General features: G+C 35.4%; 1 protein-coding gene across 1 annotated transcript in view; it reads right to left on the bottom strand.

Moving 5' to 3' along the window:
* The window catches only part of SPOCK3 (sparc/osteonectin, cwcv and kazal-like domains proteoglycan (testican) 3), a 138,378-nt gene that overhangs the window by 76,222 nt on the left and 35,369 nt on the right, over positions 1–26,787 (bottom strand). The window contains exon 3 of the mRNA XM_009893732.1: positions 7,696–7,822. Within this exon, the coding sequence (XP_009892034.1) occupies positions 7,696–7,822 (127 nt within the window). The remainder of the gene's footprint in view (positions 1–7,695; positions 7,823–26,787) is intronic.

Here is a 26,787-nt window from a genome sequence, read left to right on the forward strand (position 1 = left end):
TCTACATCTATGTTGTTATAAAACCCTTCTTAAAAGGAAAAACAGAAATAGTTTTGAAGAAAATTAAAGATACAGAAAAAGGGAAAGAAATTAGAACCAATATACATTCATTATAACTCTCCGTAACACATGGTACATGGAACAAGCTCTGTTTTAAAGCAAAAAAATGATCCCTGGGTTCACTGCTACTTGATAAGCATATATTTAAATTCCAGTATGACTAAGAAGAGACAAGGAGACACCTTCAAAGAACAAAACCCCCAAGGTCCCATGGCTCTGTGCACTGGGAAGTGACGTCTGGTTTAAATATGCATGTAAAAACAAATGGTGCATCAGAATTAAGAGAAAATAACAGAGGAAAAAAAAAAGATAGCATGCATTTAAGTTAGATTTTTTTCTTGTCTTTTTTTTTTGGAAAGGTACCATTGTGTAGCTACATATTTTATCCAACAGGATAAATTTAGGAAAATGATCCCTTTTAAGGACCTAAACTTACTGACTTCCACGGCACACTGGTGATAAGGAGAAAGAGAGAAACTGCTTTCTGAAAAAAAAAAAAGTGTAATCATCCCGTTCATGTATCTATAGTAACACAGGAAATGTCTTTGTTGTTACATTTTCTTCCATTTCCTTACATTGCCGCCTTCTGTACAAGGACAATTAATGTGGCCAGGGCTCTCCCTCACCCTTGGGACACAGGACGGAATGTTGCAAGGAGAATGGAACTACATGCCCAGGGTGGGATGTACGGCTGTCAGAGACACAAGAACAGAAATACGCCACACCCCACTAAACTTCTTCCTTTCTAATAAGTACTTACATGCATTTTCCGTACCATCTCCTACACTGGCACACTCTTTGGGGTCTTCTTTCAGAGAACGATTACTGTAATATTTGAAAGTTTTCACTGGGCCAAGACATAAGCCAGTTTGCCATTTGCCACTTTCAATCTCATCTTCTTTAATCCCGTTCTTATCACAGATTGTCTGCTACTAACTCTCAAAATTTTTTCCCTAGGTTGACACCATCTTGTTTCATGCCCACCATCTTTAACTGCTCTCTCTTCCTTTAAAAAAAAAATTATTTTCCATTTGGTTCAAAAAAAAAATATGCCTAAACAAAACCTTCCCAAGACCATAAAAATCCTCTTATCCCATCTAACCACCTCTTCAGTTACTACCTTCTTTATCCTCCACTAAACCCCTGCTCACTAATGAGCTTCCTCTTGGTAAATCTGAGACAATCTTCTCTTTTGATCCCCCTTCTTGCAACTGACACAGCTCATCACTATCTTCTCTACTGTTTTCTCAGGTGCCTTAATGTTTCAAACAGCTACACAAACTGAAGAACATTATTTATTGTCTCTTAATGCTCCAGACCCATCTTTCTATTGATTTCTTTTCAGAACTGTTCTCTGCTCCCCACCGTAACTATGCCAGTGGCAGCTTCTGTGTTCCGCTCCTGTGCATTTCTGCCTGCATACGATGTGGATACATTCTGCTGGAAAAGAATTCTAGTGCCAAAAAGATTCTGATTATTTTAGCTGTGATTCTAGTTACAACACTTTGAATACTATTTTCAAAAGATTAACTTCTGTTGGTTAAAGCTACCATTCAGGGAAAGACCATTCCCCACATAAGTATGGATGTCTCTAATGCATCCCAACAGTTTAAGAAACCTGAATTTTTAACTATCTTCTCTTCTACTTTAAGCTATTTGATTTTTCGTGGTTTAGTGGCTGTCCTCTTTGACTTTTAACATAGAAAATTACATTTTCATGAATAGGTTCTGAATCTGAGTTCTTTCTACATTGATTATTTTGTATCAGTATACTGCTGCTGTGATATGTTATTTAATAAACACTGACGCTTTTTTCACTTTACTGTATTTGTCCTATTCTTTTATTGGTTTGTCGTTCCAGCCTACATTGTTTCTGTTCTAGAGGAAACTTAATATTGTTTTAAGAAACAATGTAAAGACATTATATAGATGAAGGCATAAGAAAATATTTTCCAGTCCATAAAGTAGCGGCTTTTATTGAAGCTTTACGGTTTATGTATATTTTAATGTAAGCTCAATACATAAGTTTATATTAAGCAAACATAGTATTCTGGAAATGAAAAAAGGAAACCAAATTCAAGTCTTGCTTGTATAAATATGTCACCCCCGTCTAAGAAATACTGAGTTGCTCAGAATTTCAAAATATTGAAGGTTGTATGAAGTAATTTGTCATCTAAGCTACCATCTCCATTCTCTACAGCTTTAGCAGCTATTTATTTTCAATGCAGTTGATAAAAAGAGATCACATATATAATTTGGAATTTTTAGTACATTAGCCTATTTGAAAAACTGAATAAAGCGAGTCACCCTTCTGATATTTCTCTGCCTTTTTTAAAATACCACATCCTATCAATTTAAAGGTTCCAGATAAAATTTCAGGCATTACTGGTAGAACCCATCGATGGCAGAAGTTGGAAAACCAGACAATCTTATTTCCTGATTTTTTATTATTAGCCTTTTTTAAGCATTTAATAATAATATTCTAAACAAGGACTTTCCAGTATTTCTGTAAAGATCAGTTTATCCTGATAAAGTATACTCCATGGATCAATCCAGCAAGATACATTTTATCTCACTGACTACTAGTCAGTCTCATTCAAGAAATGTTTTTTACAGGTTTTTTGTTTGTGGGGTGTTTTTTGGGGGGTGAGAGGGTGGAGTAGAAGGAGGGCTGGTCGTGGTTTGTTGGGGTTTTCTGGTTGGTTTTTTTTTTTTTTTTTTCCTTTTGCCAACAACTTTGTTAACAACTATTTGCCAATGTACCTCAGCCACAAGCCCTTCATTGTAATAGTCCAACATAGATTTGGTCTGTAGAAGGCCTGTCCACTTGAACAGGGTGGTTTTGGCTGGGTCTTGCTTGGGAACTGGATAGAGACACAAATCTTAATTTTGAGAGGCCCCTTTCAACAAAACCTGCTTTTAGTAGAAAAACAAATTGGTTCTGGCAGAGCACCTGAAAGAAGCTGCTTCTCCCAGCTGCAAAAATATGGACCAGCATGCTGTCAAATAATTTATTTCAGAGAAATTACATTGTTTTATTACTAAAGATGGCAGGCAGTGATTTAACATTTTTGGCTACATCTCAACTGACAGTTAACTCTACAGTAGATTGCTCAGTAGCAATACAGATAAAAAACCAAAAGGCATAGTGGATTAGCCCAGTTTAAAAAGTAAGACTGACATACATTGAATCAGGTTTGTGAAAATTACTTTCATTTACTATTGTAAAATAGGTATCTATTTTGCAATTGTAAATCTATTTCTAGCAATCTTTTCTGAAGTAGAAAGGAACTGTCAACAGGTCAGGAACGTGACCCGAAAACTCACAATAAGCTAATAAATACATTTAAATCAATTCAACTTTTATAATAGGACAATGTTTAAAATAACATCAAAGGTTAAAAATGTCGATACTTATTTCTTATGCTTCCTCCAAAGAAGTTGTCTCATACGAAATGCACTAAGAGATACAGATTATTAAGTAAAAGTCTTAAGAACACTTGAAATGAATAAAGACAGCAATGACTTTAATAAGAAAAATTCATACCCTGAGAATAAAAATCTAGGAATTTAGGTTCATGTAAAATTATAAACAAAATTTGGATAAGAGTAAGGAACCAGCACCAAACTCCCCCCTCTACACACAGTGTGATTTTATCCACTGGCTCTCTTTCACTTTTCTAATGATAAAGCAATATAATTTGGGAGACTGAAGAAAGTATTTGAATATTAAAAAAAATCTAAATCTACATGCCTATCTGTAAAGTATATCAAGAATTCATATCCTTTTTTATGACTGGTTGCTTTTCTATTCCTTTTCCATCTTAGTTTGAGAAGCTAGTTTAGACCCATTATTTCTGCAAAAACATGATTTTTATTGCTATTTATACCTACAGGGACATCATCAATCACATGAAGTTTTCATAGGTAGGAGAAAAATATTTCATAAAAAATTGACTGCCAATATGAAACCAGCTTGAGCAAATTGTTACTAACAATAAAACTGATCTAGGACTTACTGCCAAGATGATTTTGGAATAAAATCACAGGGCAATGGGCATATTCTAAAGATTAATTTATTTCTGTGGTGTTTTCCTTTCAAAATACTCAAAGCATTGCTCATTGATCTTATTTAAGGTTAGATTTTGTTATAGCAGGGCTACTGGTCAACCACGTTCAACCTAAGAGAGAAAACTTCAGCCTACTGTGCCAAACACCGGAGCTGTAATTAAAACATGAAAAAGCCAATCAAAAGACAATTCATCTGATGTGTGACCATATTTTTTTTCCTTGTGGCCATTTTTCAGAAAGCTTAGTTATAATATAGCATAATACGGGATAATTGTTCCAACAGAAACATCCAAGGAAGCTAGAAACAGGCTGCAAAAGCTGTCCTGGCAGCAATGACCGTGTTTTTCCTGGAGAATGGATGGGGTGCCAAATATATAGGGGTACCAAAGCCCTATGCTACAGCACTGCTTGAGAATTCCTAGAGTTAAAATGAATAACGCACTTTCAAATGCCAAAGTTCAGAGAAATGCAGAAGGTAAAACTAGCCTAAGGAAGCGTAAAACACAGGCAGTATTATTTAAAGGCTATTAATGAAAAATTGTTTGTAACACCACCCTGGTAAGGAAACGGCAGGATGTCTTTACACTGAATTTCTTCTCACATAATAATTAATGTTCACTTTGATTACTCAACATTTCAACATGTAGTATTTTCATTGCAACATTCTTGTAATGCTAATAATGAATATTTTATACCTGCTACTTTTCCTTTACAGTGACTGCATGCAACTAATTGTGGGTTGAGAGCACAGTATACCTAACCTAGCCTGCCAAAATGAATGGGAAACAAAACACTTGTTACCTGACTCTGGATAAGCTCAATTTGGAACTTAACCTTTCTTTCTGCACTGTCTACCCATCACATCATCTTTTTTTTTTTTTTTTTTCTTCCCAAAGCAAAACACATGTATGACATATCTATAATTACATAATTTAATACAAATATTTGCATGGGCTTAGCCTGAAAAGGGAGGGCACACTCCCAAAGCAGTGTCCACCCAATAGCTGCCAGCTGCCTGGCTGTGTTCTACAATACTATTATTTACTGACTTATTTATTTTCAGAAAACGTATTATACAATTTGCCACAGTCATTGACAAATGCATTCTAAATACAGGAAAATTGCTACATAAACTCCTACTGGAGCCTAATGATACAATGAAACTAAACTTTGCCTGGAGTAAAGGAACACAAATGTTTGTCTTTATGTCAATTTTTAAAACAACTACTTCTGAGATAACCTTGCAAGGACCTCTATTTTGATGCAACTGCACTACAGAATATCAAATCATAACATAATTGAAAAAAAACCCAAAAATAACTATTCATAGCCTTCTGTGCTAATTAACTTTCTTTTAGCGTTTTGCTGCCATAAACTTAGATTTGAAATGTACCATTACAAGGCAGTGGAAGACAAAAGAGAAACCCTGCAAAAGCTCTCTGATGATACATTACTTCTGCATTATATGCATGTAAGGGACATAGAGGTTGGATAATATGTACCATCACACTTATTGCTGCTCTGGTAATCCACTTGAATGGAAGCAGAGTATATGTATTTAATTCACTAATTTCTCATCATTCTGTTTCAGAAGCACACCCTCACCTTCAACACATGAACTGATGATATCTGCGTCTCATCGTTATTTATAGACTTCCAAGGCCACAAGGGTCACTTCTGCCTATAGGACTATTTAGAATACAGTATTCCTATATGATAAAATAGGAAATAAGCAATGGGGTTAAAACTGGCTGTGATGTTTGTACTACATTAGGAAAAACATAAGGAGAGACTGTAATGGATAAAGTATACAGTATTAAAAAAAATAAGTTGCTCATTCAGTATTACCTCTATCAAGTTATCTACCTTGTCTACTTAAATTGCAAAATCATAGAGACTACTGTCTGTTTTCTATCTATGTGCAGGCTAGGCTTGGGGCTTAAAGATTGACTGAAACTTCACATGGCACAAGAAAATAAATCCTAAATGGCCATATGTCAAGTAAGACACAAGCACATTTCAAGCTCTTGATAAAACACAGACAGGAGATTACTGTGAATAAAAATAAGAATATTTTCAAATACCTAAATTAAAAGTTTAAGTCATACTGTCATTGGAAAGGGATTATTTTTCTGCTAAGCCAAAGAGTCCAATACCTCAAGTACCTTGGTGTAAGAGTTAGGCATTTTTTAATTTTTTTTAAAAGAAAATTAAGATTAACTAAATATTCAGTTTGTAAGAAAAACATTTTCTAATGTAAGATTTAGGGTAAAAGCACAAGAATTGTCAAGGTTGAGGAAGCACTAGCTATATTTGATGTTTTTATTTTCTCAAGAAGAAAATATCCTTGGAGAGGATGCTAAGCGTTCAATCCAACAGCCAGTCACTCCTGGAAACTCGAATCCTTTTTTGTAAAATTCAGACATAGTTTGTGATTGAAGTAAAAAACAAGAGAAAATTCAATACAGCACCATACTAACTCTAAAATTTTTAAATGCTGGGTAACATCACAAAAATATTTTGCTTAACATGCTATATGGAAATTTTCTTCTTTATAAGTAAGAGACACAGAGCTTCTGCAATTCTGTCAATTTAATCTAGAACTATCAGCATTATTATTATTACTACTTCTCTTGAAGCACTGGGTACTATCTAATATTAGAAATGTTTTGTTAGTGGAAGGACATGCTGTCAGAATGATAGCTCCTCTTGCTATCAACTACTGAATTGCATGCTGTTTCTGACAAAAATGGGTTCATCAAGAGCACACTTTTGTTTCTCCTGGAGAGGATTCAGTTGTTAATATTGGCTGAACATTCTTCTACCCAAAGTTTTAAGAGAGGATGCTAAACAAATTGATTTGTTTTCCGCATTATGAAGTTCCTCCATCTCCCAAGTTTCACCTCAGTACTGTACTAACGCAGTCCCATGGTTTCTGACCTTCAGCATGACCAGCACAAAATCTTTTCTCCAAAAAAGACTGACTAAACTGGCAGTCACATTTTAATGTTATTATTCTGTCTCCAAATAAGTACAACAGAAAAAAACAGGAGGGTTCAGGAATATGGAAGGAAAATTTGATTACAGTCTTGAAATACATAAAATGCTGTTGCAAGAAGGAAATATATGCAACAATTATTTATATTATTACATTTTTTTATCTTGGTATGTTACATTTATGCCTACCTGCCTGGAGTGTGAAGCATCCCCTCAATGGTCAACTGGAAAATCTGACTTAACATGTTTATCCTACCCCAAACTGGGGACATGCAACTTTTTTTCGTTACTCAAAACCCTGTCTTGGTGCCTGTCATAGGTGGACTTAACCTGGAGCTCCATTATATTGTGGAGCACTACTGTTTCATGCTGCTTAGGATTTGCTAACATTTTGCGCTTTTTTTGTCTTACAATATGCTAGAATTGCTGTAGATTGCAGTCTGTAATATATATTTTAGCCAAAACAAATAAATGCTGATTTGTGTTACAATACAGTATTTTATTTTCCAAGAGCTAGAATTGACTGGAACAATGAAAGAATAACTTAGTTCTTTATTTAATTCTTACCTGAGAAGAATATGTGTGACCATCTGATCCACAAACAGGATTGGTATAAACTACTGGACACTGCTTGCAGTTTGATGAAATGGGACCACCCCTCCACTGTTTATGGCCTAAACCAGCCTCTTTCATACTGTAAGTAAACAAAAAGTATGTAATTCTGATAAGCTGTAGTAAAAATAGAACATATTCAGGGTATTTTAATGAGCCTTTACAAACAGTAAGCCATACATGTCAGCCGTAAAGTTTTCTTCCAAGTAAAGAGCTGCCACAATCTTTGGTATATATTCGCTCACCTTTGTACATTACTCACTGTAGTGATACTTTATACCTACAAATTATTTCACTTTCTAAGACATCTTAGTAGAAAAAGATGATTAAGATGATGCTTTGACTGTTACACTTCTTATCAGTGAAAGATGCCTGACTTGTGTGGCATTTGCTTGGTTTTGTTGTTATTAAATACTATGAATGGAGCTGTTGTATTAATACTGGTGTTTAAGGAAGTAACATTTAAGTATTAAAAAATTGTATCATAAATACTGCTATAGAAACAGGTAGGTGATCCTTCGCAGTACTGTTTGCCCCATTTTGACCACTGCCTTTCACAGCTTACATTTCATAAAATTCAGATTTGAGCACCCAACATAAAGTTCAAAGGAAAAAAAAGTGACCCCCTGGAACACAGAATTGATCTGCATAAGCATATATGTGTATATTTATACAAACAGATATACATATATATAGCTAGATGGATCATTTTAACCCAGAAAAAAGCTACACCTGGTCAGACTAAAAGTCTAAAATAAGTTACTGATGCTTCCTCAGAATAGTCTCCTAGCTTTCAGTAATTTGTGGCATATGGCCATCCTCAGACAAACATATTTTCTCTCTGTAGCTTTGAATTAATTTTTATTCATTGATTTTTCCAATTGCTTTTTGCAACTATGAAAGCATTTAGTAGCCATTGTATCCTGAAACAGCTGTTTTATGAGAGTTGCCTTATTCATAGACTAACGTACAATATGTTTTATATATTAATGGCTTCCTATAAATAAGAAAATAGAACAATAATGCATTATTTTTATATTGTGTTTTCTGCTTGGAATTTTAATGAGGAATCTAAAAATGATTATGCTTAGAATACAGCAATGACTTATCGGAACACACTCAAGTAGTAAATGTTCTAACTTACAAGATGAAATCTTCTTTAATGGAGCAGAACTCTTTCAGCTTGGTTCACCTACAGATAATCAAGAGCTATTTTGCTAATTAGTCATGAATCACTATTCAAGAAATACTTTCCCGGAGTAATAAAAAGAAACAAAATTAAAGAAAATAAACTCCTCATCCTCTGGTTTTATGGTGTGCAGAGTAAAAGGCTAAAACCACACACCTAACAGTAAACTAGTGAAGATCAAAACCAAAACCCAGTTTCTCAGCTATGCTAATGTTTTTATGCTGTTCATAATTTTGGCTGTATATGTGGTCTTTAAGAAGGGAAAAAAAAAATCTGTAAGTTATAGAAGTCTAAATTCAAGATTATGTTGTGCGGCAAAATTTTGAACTGCACAGATTTTTTACAGTATAAAGAGGAACTCAAAAAGTTACAGAGAAATTATCAGTTACTGCTGAAAAAGTCAGTAATATCTTCAATTACATGTAGCACGAGTGATAAAATATCCATATGGGAAGTTTTTATGTCCATCAGGAAGTATTAAAAAAGGAAACAATTCAAACATACCACCCTAATTAGTAACAGATAACAATCCTTTTTGCTGAATTGCATCATTTGAAGAATAAGTAGATACTATTTCATTTCTATTATGATAACGAAAAGCAAAGTTGAATTGTACCTTTGCTTATGTAGAATCATAGAATAGTTTGGGTTGGAAGGGACCTTTAAAGGTCATCTAGTCCAACCCCGCTGCAATGAGCAGGGACATCTTCAACTACATCAGGTTGCTCAGAGCCACGTCCAACCTGACCTGGAATGTTTGCAGGGGTGGTGCATCTACCACGTCTCTAGGCAACCTGTTCCAGTGTTTCACCACCCTCATTGTGAAACATTTCTCCCTTACATCTAGTCTCAGTCTACCCTTTTTCAGTTTAAAACCAGTACCCCTTGCCCTGTTGCAACAGGCCCTGCTAAAAAGTTTGTCCCCATCTTTCTTATAAATGTCCTTTAAGTATTAAAAGGCCACAATAAGGCCCAGAGCCGTCTCTTCTCCAGGCTGAACAACCCCAACTCTCACAGCCTGTCCTCTTCATGGGAGAGGTGCTCATCTTTGTGGCCCTCCTCTGGACTTGCTCCAACAGGTCCATGTCTTTCCTGTGCTGAGCACTCAAGCTGGATGCCGTACTCCAGGTGGGGTCTCCCCAGAGCGGAGTTGAGGGGCAGAATCACCTCCCTTGACCTGCTGGACACGCTGCTTTTGATGCAGCCCAGGATACAGTTGGTCTTCTGTGCTGCAAGAGCGCATTGCTGGCTCATGTTCAGCTTTTCATCCACCAGTACCCCCAAGTCCTTCCCCGCAGGGCTGCTCTCAACCCTTTTTCCCATCACCAGGGACTTCGCCTGACTGCCATGACTTTGCAAACATCATTGAGAGTGGCTTAGCAACTACATAAGCCAATTCCCTTAGGACTCTGGGATGCATCTCATCAGGTCCTGTACCTGAACATACTTATGTATGTTCACATTCCTCAGGTGGTCACGAACCTGATCTTCTCTTACAGTGGGAGGGACTTTGCTCTTCCAGTCCCCATCTTGCGCTCCATCCACTCGAGAGGTGTGGGAAGAGAAATTGCCAGTGAAGACTCAGGCAAAATGTTTTTGAGTACCCCGGCCTTCTCCTCATCCGTTGTTACCAGTTGCCAGTCTTGCTCATTAGTGGGGTATGCTTTCTTTGACCTTCCTTTTGCGGCTGACATACCTCTAGAAGCACTTCTTATTATTATTTGCTGCCCTTACAAAGTTCAGCTCCAGTTCACCTTGTTCACAAAGTTCACCTTGGCCTTCCTGACCCCACCCCTACATAACTGGGCAGAATCCCTATACTCTTCCCAGGATACCTGTCCCTGCTTCCACTGCCTGTGCATTTCCTTCGTGTCCTTTAGTTTCACCAACAGGTCTCGACTGAGCCATGCCGGTCTCTTGCCTCCTTTTCCTGATTTCTTACACCTGGGGATCGAGAGCTCTTGCGCTGTGTGGAAAGCGTCCTTAAAGATCTGACAGCTCTGTTCTGCTCCCTTGTCCCTGACTGCAGTTTGACTAACTCCTTGAAGAGCTGGAAGTTTGCTTTTCTAAAATTCAGGGTCTGAACTTTACTCTTTGCCTGACCCATATCCCTCAAGACTGCGAACTCCACCAGAGGATGATCACTGCATATAACAACATATAGTAATAACGTGACTATTGCTGCTCCTCTCACTTCACAGATTTTTCCAATCATCCACATGAGCTCCAGCATAATTAGATTATTTAGATGGCTGCATCTTTCTCTTACTTCTAGTTACTTTTATAGCTCACAATTTTCCAGAAGTGCCCCAGTAGCCTGAGGTTACTGACAGGACCAGAGTCCTGACTACCAACCTGATGCAATTTCTGTTTATCTGAGACACAGTAACTTTAAAACGCTGCATAAATCAATTGCAAAAGTTCCAGACATCAACAGGGAGAACCCCATTGATACCAGGAAAAAACAGAAACTGAAAGAAGGATCTGTGAGACACAGGGGCTGTTGGTGTAGGTGTTTAAAACAAATCAAGGAAAGGACTAGTGGTGATTACAGTGTTTTAGCAAATCTGCACCCTTGTACATGCCCTCAGTGAAGTTTAAAGATAAGAAAAGACAGAGCGGAAAAATGAAAAAAGAGCCCTTTTAGATGGAGGAAAACAGATAAGTAAAATCACCTAAAGGATGGAAAAGAGAATGATGTGTCTCAGAAAGGACCACAAGGGGGATAGATGCTAGAACAAACTCATGACATGGAAATCACAAGTAGGTGACAACCACGGGAGATATATAAAGAAAATGGAAGATATTTTATATAGTCAGATAGATTACCTTCTCTCAACTAACTCTGCTTTGTTAGGCTTTTAAATGCAGGCTGTCCCAGGGTACTCATTTAGGATGAAGGGAGTTATACACAGAACTCACCTGAGACCTTCAGGAGATCACTCTTCTCAAAACCTTTATTTCTATATAACTGATTCTACAAAGCAGAAATACCTCTATTTTTCCAAACTTGGAATCGTACTTAGAATGATAAATAAATTATAAATAACGATACTTTCAAGAAATCAATCCAGAGATACCTGGTCATGGAAATGCTTTGGATGGGCATCTGTTCAGAAGCTTTAGTACAATGATGTAGAAACTAGATTCTACATTATCAGAGCTACTAAACAGCTATTTTTTGATTGTCAGTCACTGAGATGACAGGCCAATATGAAAAGTCAATTAAAATAATTTTTAATACTAATTACAGTAGATACATGCATTTCACAAAATATATTAATAATGCCTTTTACTTATGTACTCAAAAATTTCCTTTCACCATTATTTAATTGCATCACATTAGTTCCTATTGACTATTTCTTTGTTACCAGGTGTCGTGTTTATTTTTTTTACAGCTAGGCAATGAGCGTACATACAAACTGTTGACATAGAAATAACTGAAGAACTACTGTGATGATATAAATCATCTTGAATTTGATGTATGTCCACTACATCATGAAGATACAGAAAGACTGCTTAACTACAATATAAATAATTTGTCATAATTTACTTGAGATGTGCAGATAAAGTAATATATTTTTACATTTCAAAATGTTAGGGAGGAAAACAATTAGTAAATGAAGAAATCAGTTACTTCACTGTAAAAAATGACTTTTATTTTTCCTCTTCCTTGTAGTTATTATTTTTTGATTCAATATGCAAGAAGAAAACCCAGATCACTGCAACTTGCAGTTACTAAAATTCTGCCTGTTTTGTGATTCCACTGCAATCACTATAAATGTTCTTGCTCTTGTTAGCATTTTGCCACAATAAATATATGATGCCATGTAAAAATCAACCTCTTCCACTGACAAATTTCAGACTTCTAAATTACCCGAGAAGGGCTTTGGGATCTGTCTAGTAATAAAATAACTATTACTGAATACAAAACCTCTGCCTTATCTGACATTGTTGACACCTAAAGGGTAAAATTAAATATATGGGTTTAATTTACCAGCAATGCTTGTGATTGCATTAATTTGCATACACCAAATTGTGCATATGCTTTTAGACTGCATATGCAACTCCATGCCTGGAAACATAATTAGCCAATCTGCCCAATTACCGTAGCCTATGTACCTGTTTGCATACATAAACTTACCTTCCAGTATACACAGTGATCGTGCCTGCAAATACTTTGAGAATGCTTAATGTAACCCATTGAAAATTTAGCTGCAAGCAACTCTTTGGCAACATGACTTATTTGACAATATCTATAAAATGCATGAGTGCCCAATTCAATTGAAAAAAATGATATTTTACAGCTATATTTGAGAATCTTCAAACACAGGTCTTCAAACAGACTGACAGAAACAAATCTCAGTTACTAAAACCCTAATCTTTCAAAGAACTCTTGTAACTTGTCTCTGATAACTAGATTTGCGTTTTTTAGAGATTTTAGAATTATTCCAATTTAGAGACTGGCTGATTATATTTTGCCATGGCCTTTGGGGGACACAATCAGGCTGTGTCAGATCAACATAATCAGAAAAAACACTTGTATTGCACAATCTAATTTGCTTTCACTTGAATTCACCGGATTTCTTTCAAAATTCCCTTTTCATGTGGAAGCATCCTGGAAGAAAGCTATAGCAGTCAATATATTATTGAGATGTTTCTTTCAAATGTCAAAGAAACCAAGACATTATTGCCAGACTCTGCGGGTGTATGTCTATATTGTTCTGACTTGTTTCATTGACTTGTACTATTCCTAATAAATCTGTCTTAAGAAACTAATAATAATTGAATAAATCTAAGACAAATAAAACAAAGGTTAATAAGGTTAATATGGGAATCAAAATACAATAAATTTTAGCAATTTAAAATTAACCGTGTTGGCAAGATGTTTGTATTTTTTGATGGACCATCATAATGTTTAGCAGGTGCATGTGAGATTATATAAATTAAGCTATTGTTTTTCCCCAGCAACTGCATGCAAGACATTAGATTAGAAAATTATGCAAGATCTATCATTTTTGTCAGGATCACTAAGCATACATACTCAGTATAATTTCAGAATTTAGAAGAATATTTCTTTCTGTGCATATAAAAAGAAAGTGATACTTACTCATTTGCACCTGAGAAGGAAAACAAGTAGATATCTTAAAGATACAAATTCTTACTACCTATCCTCCCACCCACATGTATTATTTAAAAGGTAAGTTTACACTTCTAGGTAGTTTCTTGCTTTGTTGTCATACAGCTCCATTATTTTCAGTACCACTCAGCCTACTTTTGCCAAGCAAAGAAACCAGCATTTTATTCTAGATGTCTATATAATAACCTAAAATCTAAACAAAACAGCCTTATGTATTTTTAAAAACAGTTTTAAGTAATGCTGTAGAAAATTTCCTAGAACAGTATTTGCTTCATTTTGATTGAGTGAAGTTACCTAGCATAGCATTCTAATGAGAGAGAAAAGCAAAGAACGCATAGCAACACAGAAATGAGTTTTCTCATTATTTAACTTATCTGGAGTTGGGTGAGATGAAAAAGGGACCTAATACATGAATAGCTGAACGCAGTGCTCATGCCAACCTCCTTTTCAATTAAGCTGGCAAATGATACAGGCATTTCAAGGAGTAATTTGTTAGAAATTACTATGTAAATCACGAGGGGAGAGGGATGGTGAAAAGTTGAGATGTTAAAGTGTAAGAAGCATCTATTAAAGATATAAACACTGTATGATTATTTTTTTTTTTAAGTTTATCAGCACAAAGTAGACTGAAGGTCTCTTAGGTCCTCTCAAATTGCTACACTTGTAATTTACATAGTTAGGCACTGATTAGCACAAATATTTTTCTAATATACTTAAAATATAACTTACAAAGAAGGAATAACATTAAAGAAAGCTTGAGTCAAAATCATTACATGTTATCATAGTTTTCTGATGGGAACTGCTATATGGTTGGTCACATCTTCAGGAGACATATAGCTGCTAAAAACTATAAAGAAAATCCAAACTGCCTAAATGAAGAAAGAAAAAAAGAGACTCAGGATAGGTAACTGGCAGATAAAGGGGAAAGAACGGGAAAGAAAATCTGGTATAGGGATTTAGACTTCAAAAAAAGAACAAAAAAAAAGTGATCAGAGATTCAGAGATGTTTTTACCAAGGCCCCTAAGTTCCAGCAGATACTCAATTATGTATATGGAGTGTTAAAATAGCTAGTCCGTGGTAAGAGAGCTGTATTGAAATCCAAAGGAAAAGTTGACCTCTGTAGAAAAAGTTCCAAATATTCTTTCCAAACGGTAAGAGACGAGCTCTTTTGAGCTTAACATCTCAGAGTACCCCCTCCCAGCTGTAGGTATTCCTTTAAAAGTTCTGATTAAAAATTTTTTAGTAAAAGATCAAAGACAGAAAAAGGATGTTCAGACTGCCTAGAGACAATGACAGGATATAGATTTGTTAAAGTATTAAGATGGTTGTACTAGAAGAGATAGTGAGTAACTGAATCAGAATTCTTCTCTCTTCCCTCCATAAATATAAATTCCCTTCCTTCCCAGCTGACACTATTCCTAAACACCCTAGGAAAATTAGTAAAATCTAGATGCCTAAAATGAGCACATTCTTCACAGTCCTCCTGTCTTTCACGTTGTCTTCCAGCATAGACCCCCAGACTACAGAGATAGCACACTCTGGAGTCACAGTTGTAGAGAGCATGATTTATCCATTATTATCTAACACATTATCGAACACAGGCATTTATATACCATGTAAAGTCAGAAATACAATAAATTTCCACTCAAGTCCAGCATTATTTATGGATATGCCTACTGCATTCCTATGAAATGATCTGGCGTAGTTCTATGCATTCCTATATATTTAAGTAGAAATGACCACGTATCTGAAGCAGATTTTGCTTTGCAAATACTGGAGATGTGGAAAGCATTTATGCATATCACAGAATTTATCTTCCGTCACAGAAACCACCACACTCAAACTTTTCTAAAGATGGAGATGTAAATTGATCCTTAATAGGAATATCTGTAATAACTCTATTACATTCTCTGTTTAAACTAGTGGATGCATAACGTTACGTCAATAAAAACAAGTGAGGCACATGAGCACAAACAATATCTAAATTATAAGACTACTAAACAAATGAGTATTTACCTTTTTGAACACTTCACGGTCTGAACGAAACAATTTTTTTTTTTTGTTTGTACGAATTGATATGAAGTATTGCTGAAGATAAGGAACAAGACTTCATCTTCACAAAGAATATCAGTATTATAGATGTTATAATATTTCAAAACCAGAAATGTTGAATTCCTTGAAATCTGCATATGATCAAAACCATATTCTCACCTGGTGATATTGGAGACATCCTTCATCCTTATTTTTATCACTTCAGAATACATACTGGACTACTTAGTGGATAATCAGGTCAGAGGACAGCAGAGTCCAGGGGGTTTTGCTTGTTTTAATAAGAAAGCCACAGATTTAAGTAATTTTCTGTATGACTTTTGTGAACTTTTTTACTTTTATTCTTGCCTGCTCCACAAATCCCACTTAGAAGTCCTGAGCCACAGAAGCTGTCAAAACTTTAGACTCACCTACTAAGGGTGAGAGTTGAGCATAAGCCATCTTCTCACTGTCTCTAAGAAGGAAATCTGGACATGCAGGCCAATGGAGCATCAAAGCACACTCCCTCAGTATCTGCAGTTCGGACCATTAGAGCAAGGAAGAATGGCACATATTTCACAGAGTTAACTCACAGCTAACTACCTGGTTTTCCTCCTAAGGACTGAGGTTTTGATATGGCATGGCTGAAAAGCCTTGGCTAGAACTTCTGAGGAAACTACTAAATTGTGAGAAAGAGCTATGAGAAATTATGTAGAGTGGAACCATGCAATATAAGAAAGGTAAAACTGCAGACAGAACTAAGATTGTTGAGACAAGGTCAGCCAGGGCAGGGGGAAAACAAGCCACAAGTATGAAAAGTTATAAAATCATGAAAGGAAAAACAGTCAGAAGTTTAAACCGATCCTCAGTTAAACTACACTGAGAATCAGCACATTTCAAGGAGCAATTAAAGTCAACACTTGTTATACTTGATTGGACTGTCTGACAAGCAAGAACTCATCTTGCAAGAAGTGGAGAGCATCTTCACATTTAGTCTGAGACCAAATTAGTGCTAGCTATATATTGTGTTTATTTGATGATAAATAATTTTTTACTTTTAGGTAGCATATATCCTGCTTACAGAGCCTTTGTGCACTTTAAAAATTGCTTGAGCAAAGTGGTCCAGAGAGGGATTATAACTATAGGTTCAGAAGCAAAGAACACAGTGGAAGAAAAACTTGGACGAAGCAGGCATTTGCACACAGCAGAGTGATTCACCTATCACAGGATGTCTCTTGACATTTGGCTCTTCAGCATGGTTATTTCAGCCTCCACCATGACATATGAAAAATTCTTCTGTAATGTATCAAAATACCACTGCCTCTAGAAAACAGTTAAACTATGTATTGGTTGATCTCTTAGTATATTCATGTATTTTTCTTTTGATGTTGGCAGTTTTGTTACATCTGTAATTTCTTTCAACAAAACAATAAGCAACACCAGATTTTTATTTTCTTTTTTTTTTTTTTTTTTATAGTAAAAGATCTCATTTCTCTAGAGACTATATTCTATGTAGGCTATCCAGACATTATATGAATGTACAGGACATCCAAATCACTATGCCATCTAGAGGCCACACTGAGAAATCCTCTACTGCTATCACTGATCATTACTTCGCAAAGATCTTTACTTAAAAGATATATGCAATATAAGGAGGTAAAAAACCAATATATCCTGGGAGACAAGCTAATATCCTACATCCTTCAAAGCTGACATCATCAAATCCAAATCTCACATTTTGTAACTTCTACAGTACAATGGTCAGTGAGTTCTCATCGAGCAAAGTTAAGATGTAACATTTTTAATTTACATCAGTTGTGTGTAGGTTAGGATTTAAAGATTGTAGATAAAATCCTGCTTCTGTTGAATTCAGTAAGATGACTCCTACTGACTTCCAGTGGGCAATAGTTTTAGTCTGTTAGGATTCACACATCACAACTACAGCTCAGGATGCTGTTTCTATAGCAACAAGAGAATGATTCCTAAAGATTATAAAGGTCTTTGGGGCTAATTCAGCAGTATTAGACATAGACCTTGGATCACAGAATAACACAGAACTTTGCCAATGAGCACAATCACCCTATCTGCATTAGTAAACACAGGATTGCACATACAAACACCTGGAGCCGAGAACCAAATGCCGATGCTTTTGGGGGAGAAGGGGGTGATGGTTTGTTTTTCTGTTTAGCTTTTTAACTTCAAACTCACTCTAGTCCGGCATGCTGGCACACATAATGTAGGATCCTGGAGCACATCTCTCTTTTTTTTCGTTGGAAATGAATTTATTTCATACACTCTGAGAGCCACTCCACTATTAAAACCAAAGCAAGGTAAATGCGATGATCAGATTTCCACACAGCAGCACACTCCCAATTGAACTAAAACACTAATGTGGACATAAGGGGTTTTTTGTTGCCTTGGTTTTACACTTGAGTTTTTCCTTCTTCTCTTCCTTTTTTAAGCATATGTTTTTTTGAGGAAGGAAAAGAAATCCTTCCAAAGGAAAATTACACTATTCTTTTTATTAGCTTAATTGCACCCCAAATCAACCAGTCGATAATATCAATAAAAGAAAGAAGAGCTCACTGAAATACAAAAGACCAGTAAAATTACCCCTATTCTTTCACGACGTTTTGCTTTCAATGGGTACCAGAATTTATCCATTTTGTTTTTTTGTAAATTATAGCATCACTGTTTCTCCTAAGGACCACATTGCCCTCCCCACAACACAAAAAATACCACCAGCTAATTTGTGCCAGCATGCCCTACACTCTCTTGTCCCTCACTTTTTCCCCAGGCTCCACGGAGACTGAAGAAAGGTCTATGAATCCAAAAAGGAAGAAAGAGTTGGATGGCAGACACACAGAAACCTGGTAAGACCCAAGGCACACATCCATCCATACTCGACAACAATTCCTATAGATTACATTCACAAACTTGGGCCTTCACTTTTGTTTCCTCCCTTTTCATGGAGAAAATTATTTCTTCACCAAGTCCCCAGGGGCAAATGCAGCCAAAAGGGCTACAGCAATATAATTAAAAAAAACCCCAAGGCATTGACAAGTAAAATCAAACTGCAGAAAGACAAACTGCTACAGAACCACAGGCTTTGAAAGCAGACTCTGCGACATCCACACAGTTTGAGGCAAATTCTTTCTCTTTTAGATATCTTGTACAACAATGCAGAAGGCCATCTCTCTAACAATTACTTGCTTATCTTAAATTGTTAGTTCTGCGCAGAACAAAACTAAAACCAATACAACAATCTGGGTTGATGCCTAGTTTAGCAATCATGATAAAAATCTGCTGGGTTTAAGAGGGATAAATTACCACAGCAAATAATAATTTCTGACAAAATACATCATAAAATGATAAAGCAAAGCTGAGGCCGAAAGAGTTACTAATGATTCATATGATAGTAGGAACAACTACTGTTAGAAGTTTTCAAGGATTACTGTTTTCAGAAACTGTACAAAAAATAAAAAGAGCCTTGCACATGAAGGAAGTTTACTATAATAAAAGCTCTGTGTATATTCAGTATGCAAAGGAAAATGTCACTCAAGGGTTGATTTTTCTTCTTCTCTAATGCAACATTTTGAAGGACATATTTTGTAGGGATATAAAGGTAAAGAAAATAATAACAGGTGAGGAAAGAACAGTGAAGTTACAGAAAAACGTATTTCAATTATTTTGAAATTAAGTGAAAACATATTGTCATTTAAATGATAAAGAAGCTTCCTTTGCTAGATATTATTTTCTCATATTGTAAGAGGTGCAAAATTACATTGGCAATATTGACTTAATGATTTTTAAGCTTACCAACTCACCTATTTTTTCTAATTCACTTTGTTTAGAGGACTTCTTCCACTTCACAAAAACATTGACCTAAGCATAACTTCTTTCCTTTCAGTGAATATACGCATTTTTTCTCACCCAAAGACAGTGAGAAACTCAGGGTCTCCTACCTTACACAGTTATTTAAATGCTATTAAAAAAAAAAAAAAAGGCTTTATTATCCTTTGAATCTGTAAAATCTTAAAAGTTTCATGATAACTCTCACTAATAATCAATAGTTAAACCTTTCATAAGCACTGCAGAAATTGACAATAACAAAGTTGAGCAGGTTTCACTAGCTCCAGTGACTACATAGGATGCTCAAAATTTTAACTGATTCCAGAATGGAGGCCTCAAATAATTTTATACATATTTTAGTTGACAGAATGTATAGGTAATATTAAAAAATAAAATGGAGATTCATACACACACACATCCCACTTTAGTAAAGCAATAATGTATTATTTTAGAAAGATTTTTAATAGTGTATGTTAGCTTATGAACTTATACTTCACCTTTTGATCACTTGCCAAGACACGCAAATGTCTTTCATAAGTGCTTTCTATCCTAATCTAACTGTTTGACCTTGTCATAATGCAATTTTAAAATCATTTCTCTTAGAGTTATCACCCTTTCTCAAAACTGTTTTCATTTTATAAAGCTGAAAGAGTTATTAAACAGCTCTCAAACCCATCATGTTCTATTTTGCAAAGACAGAACATTACATAGGCAAACTCTGCAAGGCTGACACAAAATCTCTGAATATAAATATATTCTCTATCTATTAGTGGTATTTGAAAAAAAACTTAAAGAAATCCATTTGTGTTCCAAAAGAAAGCAAAGAGATTCTTCAATGTTTTCTGATACAGATAACACAGCTGTTAAAAAAATTTCCTTTTCCTTTTTACACAATTTAATAAAGAATACTATTGTTTTAAAGAAATAAACTAGTCTTCCGTAAACAAAAATAATATTAAGAACTAGATATAACAACCAGAAGATTGTGTCAAGTCTGATATTCTTACAGTTTGTTGAACATGAATCTAAAAACTCCCTAATAATAAGCAAAGTGAAATAATCAGATTTGGTTAGTCTCATTTAAATTTGGGTCATAGGTATCAGTGTATTTTGTATTTACAAAACTGCAGGGTTGGGTATTGGTTTATTTTTTTCATGATTATGTATCTATTATGGAGAGGGAAGTCAAAGTTATCAATTCAGAGCCTGTTTTGCATAATATGATGCTTTTTGTTACCTGCATTTGATAGTCCAATTACAGATATAGTTCTCATCAGAAAGCACCTTAATGCCTATGATTCACAAAAAGTGAAGTAAAGAAAAATAACTGAAACAAAAAATAAATTAAAAAAAAAGAAAACAAATCACAGAATCATAGAATGGTTAGAGGTGGAAGGACCTTAAAGATCACCTAGTTCCAACCCCCCTGCCATGGGCAGGGACACCTTCCACTAGACCAGGTTGCTCAAAGCCCCATCCAGCCTGGCCTTGAACACCTCCAGGGATGGGGCCTCAGTAACTTCCCTGGGCAACTTGTTCCGCTGACTCACCACCCTCAGAGTGAAAACTTTCTTCCTAATACCTATTCTAAATCTCCCCTCTTCCAGTTTGAAGCCATTAGCCCTCAGCCTATCGCTACATGCCCTTGTAAAAAGTCCCTCTCCTGCCTTCTCTTAGTTCCCCTTCAGATACTGGAAGGCCACTATAAGGCCTCCCCAGAGCCTTCTCTTTTCCAGGCTGAACAACCCCAACTCTCTCAGCCTGTCTTCATAGGAGAGGTGCTCCAACATGTTTGAAACAATCAAACAACTAATAATCACTTCTACAGCCCAAAGAAGACAAATAATGACAATATTTTGATTAATACTACTATTGGAATGACCACTCCTACAAGACTTACTAGTTTATGCTGAGTATAATTACAGAATTGTTTTCACCAGAAAACAGCTAATTTTCCTATTGGCTCAAAACACTGCCACAAAAATGGTCTTTCACCATTATAAAAGTAGATTTGGTATTCCACTCATCACATTCAGAACCCTGCAGACACAGTGATTCTCACAAAATGTCTTTCTCATTGCCTTGCAAGTGCAAGTTGCACTCTTGTTGCCCATGCTCCCAGATGTTTCTTCCCTCACATGGCATCAGTCACAGTGTCTGCTTGAGAATTAAGACAGAAAAGAAGGAAGAAAAATCCATTTATAAGCATCATGGTAATCAACATTTGAAAGCAGGATTTCCATTTTCTCCTTTTAATATTATCTTCGTACATGTCTGCTGTGTCACTTGAATCACTTGAATTTGAGGGACAGCAAGCAGCCTAAAACTTTTGATTTGAGAACTTAAAAAGTTTATTTGCATTCTTCAAAAATTTCATTTAAACTCTTTAAGTAGACCTATAGGTAGAAAATATCAGTTAATGATCAACTTCAAAAGAACATGCTTTTTTCCTTCTGAATAGTAAGTACAGAAGAAAACTAAAGAAATATTATTTCTGCAAAGTGACTGATGTAGTGTAGCAGTGTACAGCTTGACCATCTAAGCTTTTAATTCTTTCTGTACTCACTCATTTTTTTCCCAAAACTCATCTGTTTGTTTACTTTTTTAAAAAGGTCAATTTTATGCAGTAAACTAATCTCTTATGTACTGGAAGGCATTCTCATATTCATATAACAACGCTAAAATTATTTCATGATGGTGCATTGTTATGAACAGCATTTGTAACATTCTGGGAAACGCAACATCCTCCCAGCAACGACATAACATAAATGCTGAGATGATCCAACTCCCCTCAGGAGAAAAAAAACACCTAAGAACATAACCAAAAATCACACCAATCAAAAACTCCTTTTCATACTTTTTTATCCATTCATATAATGTATCTGATCAAACCTTCTTACTCTCTAAAAATCCAGCAGTATCCTCTATTTATCACCCTCCAAAGATTTTAGCACTACTTGGCAACTCTAATACCTTCTTATTTCTCCTTATGGGTTAAAGGCTTTTTTTTTTTTTCCTCCCAGAAAGGTTACTTTCTCCCCCCCTCAAGAAAACTTCTTTAGATTTGCGTCCACTTATGTTGTTTGCCTAAGGCAGCTGTTTCAGAATCTGTTTCCTCTGTTCTATGAGAACTCAGACTACACAACACAGCTATAAGATTCAGCTTTATATTTAAATAAAGTGACAAATAGTGATAAAATTTGTATAAGTTCTTCTATGATTGAAGATTCTTTTTTTTCATTGTTTTCTGTACACTGCACATGAACTGTATATTCAAAAATCAATACAAGATACTCTTATGAGTATTTTCCTATGAATTTTTATGGATTATTTTATTAACACAAGTTATTTTCTTTGTGGGATTTTTTTCCCCACATACACCAATGATTGAAAATCTCGCAACTAATTTTAAAGTTGTTATAAATATTGATGTGCTTTTAACGTATATTACATATTAAAACACTAATTATATCTTTAACTTAAGCTTAATTATATTGAGTACTTGGAGCAGGTAATATTTGGGACTGCCTACTGACAGCAGCATGATCTTAGATATGCTTTATTTTCGTGTCATGTAATAGGGAAGAGTCTAAGATCATCTTGTTTAAACTCTGCTAAAATTCAGCTTTTTAGAATAAGAAACAGAATTCTGAGTGCTCAGTGTTATACATTATTCTTACAGTAATCAGTGAGAGAATAAAATGGTAAACACAAAACAGCAGTAAACACCGGAGGAAATAATATTTTAGCCTTCTCCTAGGATTTCTATTTCATATTTGTTAATTCTCTCAGACAAATGTATTTGGCATTCTTGGCTTTACAAGGTCAGCCCAATTTGTTTAAAAATTCCAGTTCCATTAAAACCAGCTTCAGTTGTCAGCACTGGAAGAAGTCAAATGCATTCTGATATGACCCAGGATACTCATCAGTGAAGCTATGGAAAGAAGAGTCTCTACAAAATCAAACTGATGTTTTTCAGCCTGAAGTGGACTGGGGTAGGGAGAAGAGAAATACGTAATTTTTTATTTTTTTTTAATTAAAATGAGCAAATATAGTACAGGAATAGTGCCATTACGTGTCAGAATGGTTACTCATACTTGCCTACAATGTTGTGATACCATGGCAGACAAATGAGAGAGCAATGTCATAAATTTTAATATGATCATCTTTTATTATTTTGAATAACATTGATAATCTCTCTATCCTTACTGTTCGTCAGGAATGTGAAATGTATGTACTAATATTGTCTCAGTCCTGTGATGCCTCTTCCCACACACAGAAGCACTTGTAAGAATAAGGCTGCTGGCAGGGAACATGAACATGTATTTTCCATTTACACAGAATGTATATGAAACTGTCTTCACATTTTATAATTTATATTCAGTAACTAATTTGCCACCCCACTCATTTCCAAACTGTGTGTTTAAAAATGACTCTAAAACTTTTGCAAGAGATGACCTACAAAAGATACAAAACAAAGAACATTTTTTCCCCACCTTCATAGTTGTATAAACACTGGTAAATGCAAATTTTGCAAATAAGATTTAATAATCAATTCTTATTTTTGAATTTGATTATTTCTGGACTTGCTAAAGGAACAGAAATTATTGTCTTGAATTTTTTACCCTTTCTTAAGGAAGCCTTTCTTAAAGAAGGCTTAAAACAACAGGAGAGGCCTATGGTCCAATCAGCACTGCTGCTAAATTCACGTATATGTTATCGCACTTTATTTTTACTAGACAATTTCGTTGTGAAAAGAACATTAACAGTACCAAATATGTTAGAATCACCACCACACTCAAGGGCAAAAGCCTAGCTCTGAACAAAAAATGCTAGTTATAATTAAATAAATCACAGCAGCGTATCATCACAAGGAGCTTACTGACCACATTCAAGGAGTTTGGCTGATCATCCTCCCGTATGGTAGACCTTGTGGTCATGAATTTATTGTATACTTCAAAGCACACTTGGACGCTTCTCAAACATATTTGGATTTGAGATATCACCAATGTGAATCAGGTGTACGCAGCTGAATACAATATACAAATAAATCAGCACACCTGGTGATAAAGAATGAGGGCCTGAAAGCATTTTTTATGATCTTGCCTTCCATTTTACAGGTTTTCTTCCAGAAAAACTTCATTATGCTCACAGACACTAGTGTTTAAGTTTTTTCTATTTGCAAGGCTTTTCAGGGTTTGGGGTCATTTGCAGTTGTGTTCAGTTCTATCAGAAAAAACTGAACTCAAACCCTGTATGTCTTGCTCAGAAAAACCTACATAAGCAGGTACAATTACGTGTTTCTTCTGATTTTGTTGTTATCAAGATGTGCTACCCATATGGTATTTGAACTACACACATACACACCTGTTTGAAAGAAAGCTTAAACTGAATATATACTCAATTGCCAGCTGGACAATCAATCATATGACAATGTTTATTTTAGAATTCATGACTAATGTATGCATGTCTCATATCATGCACAAAAACTTGTTGATAAGTCTGTCAACATGCCCTGTTCAAAGCAAGTAGAGGGAAAAAACAGTATGACACTATTTCATAGAATATAGAATAGTTTAGGTTGGAAGGTACCTTTAAAGATCACCTAGTCCAAGCCCCCTGCAATCAGCAGGGACATCTTCAACTAGATCAGGTTGCACAGAGCCACATCCAACACCAACCTGACCTTGAATGTTTCCAGGGGTGGGTCATCTACCACCTCTGTGAGCAACCTGGTCCAGTGTTTCACCACCCTCATTGTAAAAAATTTCTGATAGAGCTGATAGAGATGTCTGCTCAGAAAAAGTATATAGCAACAAGTCTATAGTAAAATGATAGTTGAGCAAAAATGGGTGGTTAAACTATTCACTAAGGATCATCTGTTGCATTGTACTAAATTATTCTATTGATATTCTTTTACATTAAAAAAACCCTCAACATATCCCTTTCTTTTTTTCTTTTCTTTTGCTTACTACTGAAGACAGGCTAAGTTTCTAATAGGTCAGGAGTGTTTCTCCTTAAATCTCAGATAGCTAATTCATCTCAGAGTCTGCCTATGCAATGAAATTCATGCATATGCATGGCAAGCCCAAAGCATCAGAGAGTACTGTTTCTACTTCACCTTCACTGTGCAACAGGTCTGTACACTGTGGTCAGCTATACTACCAAATACGCTGAAATTCCCTGGACGTACATAAAAAATATCTGTTGACACATTTCATGGGAGGAGAGGGGAAAACTCTGATAAATATAAAACCTAATTCAACTAAGCACTGCACCAGCTAAACTTACTAAAAGAAAGGGTAACACTTGCACAGCTTCCATTCTGGCCCCACATTGCTTGTGTTTGGCCTTAGTCTTTGAAACCTAATCATATTTTGCAACAATACTAATGTTCTCCAAAGTTAGTTTTAACTTATAATACAACTCTTTCTCTCCGATAAAATCCAAGTAAGGCTCATACTGGGGGTAAAAATGTTTGCTTCATAGTTAGAAAATAATTTAATATTTTTTATGTACCATGCGGAATTTCAAAGCTTGCGAGTTCCAATTTAAATTAATTCATAGTTGCTTTTACTTATTACCCTGCTTTTGTCATAGATAAATTAAACCCACAGAGGTAGATAGGGATATTGCTGTACTGGAAAAAAAACAAACAGTTTAAAACAAAACCTTGCTATTTTCATTGGCATCTATGAATGAAGCTATTTTTAAAACATGAAGAATTATTTGTGTTGTTGCTTGAGGCAAGAAGTGTGATGTTTTCTTGGCTGCTAATTCATACATGTTAATAAAATAGTTTATTTTAAACATGAAAATTTAATATAAAACAGACAT

Source organism: Charadrius vociferus, unplaced genomic scaffold (assembly GCF_000708025.1).
Source record: "Charadrius vociferus isolate BGI_N301 unplaced genomic scaffold, ASM70802v2 scaffold59, whole genome shotgun sequence".
NCBI classification, from domain to species: Eukaryota; Metazoa; Chordata; class Aves; order Charadriiformes; family Charadriidae; genus Charadrius; species Charadrius vociferus.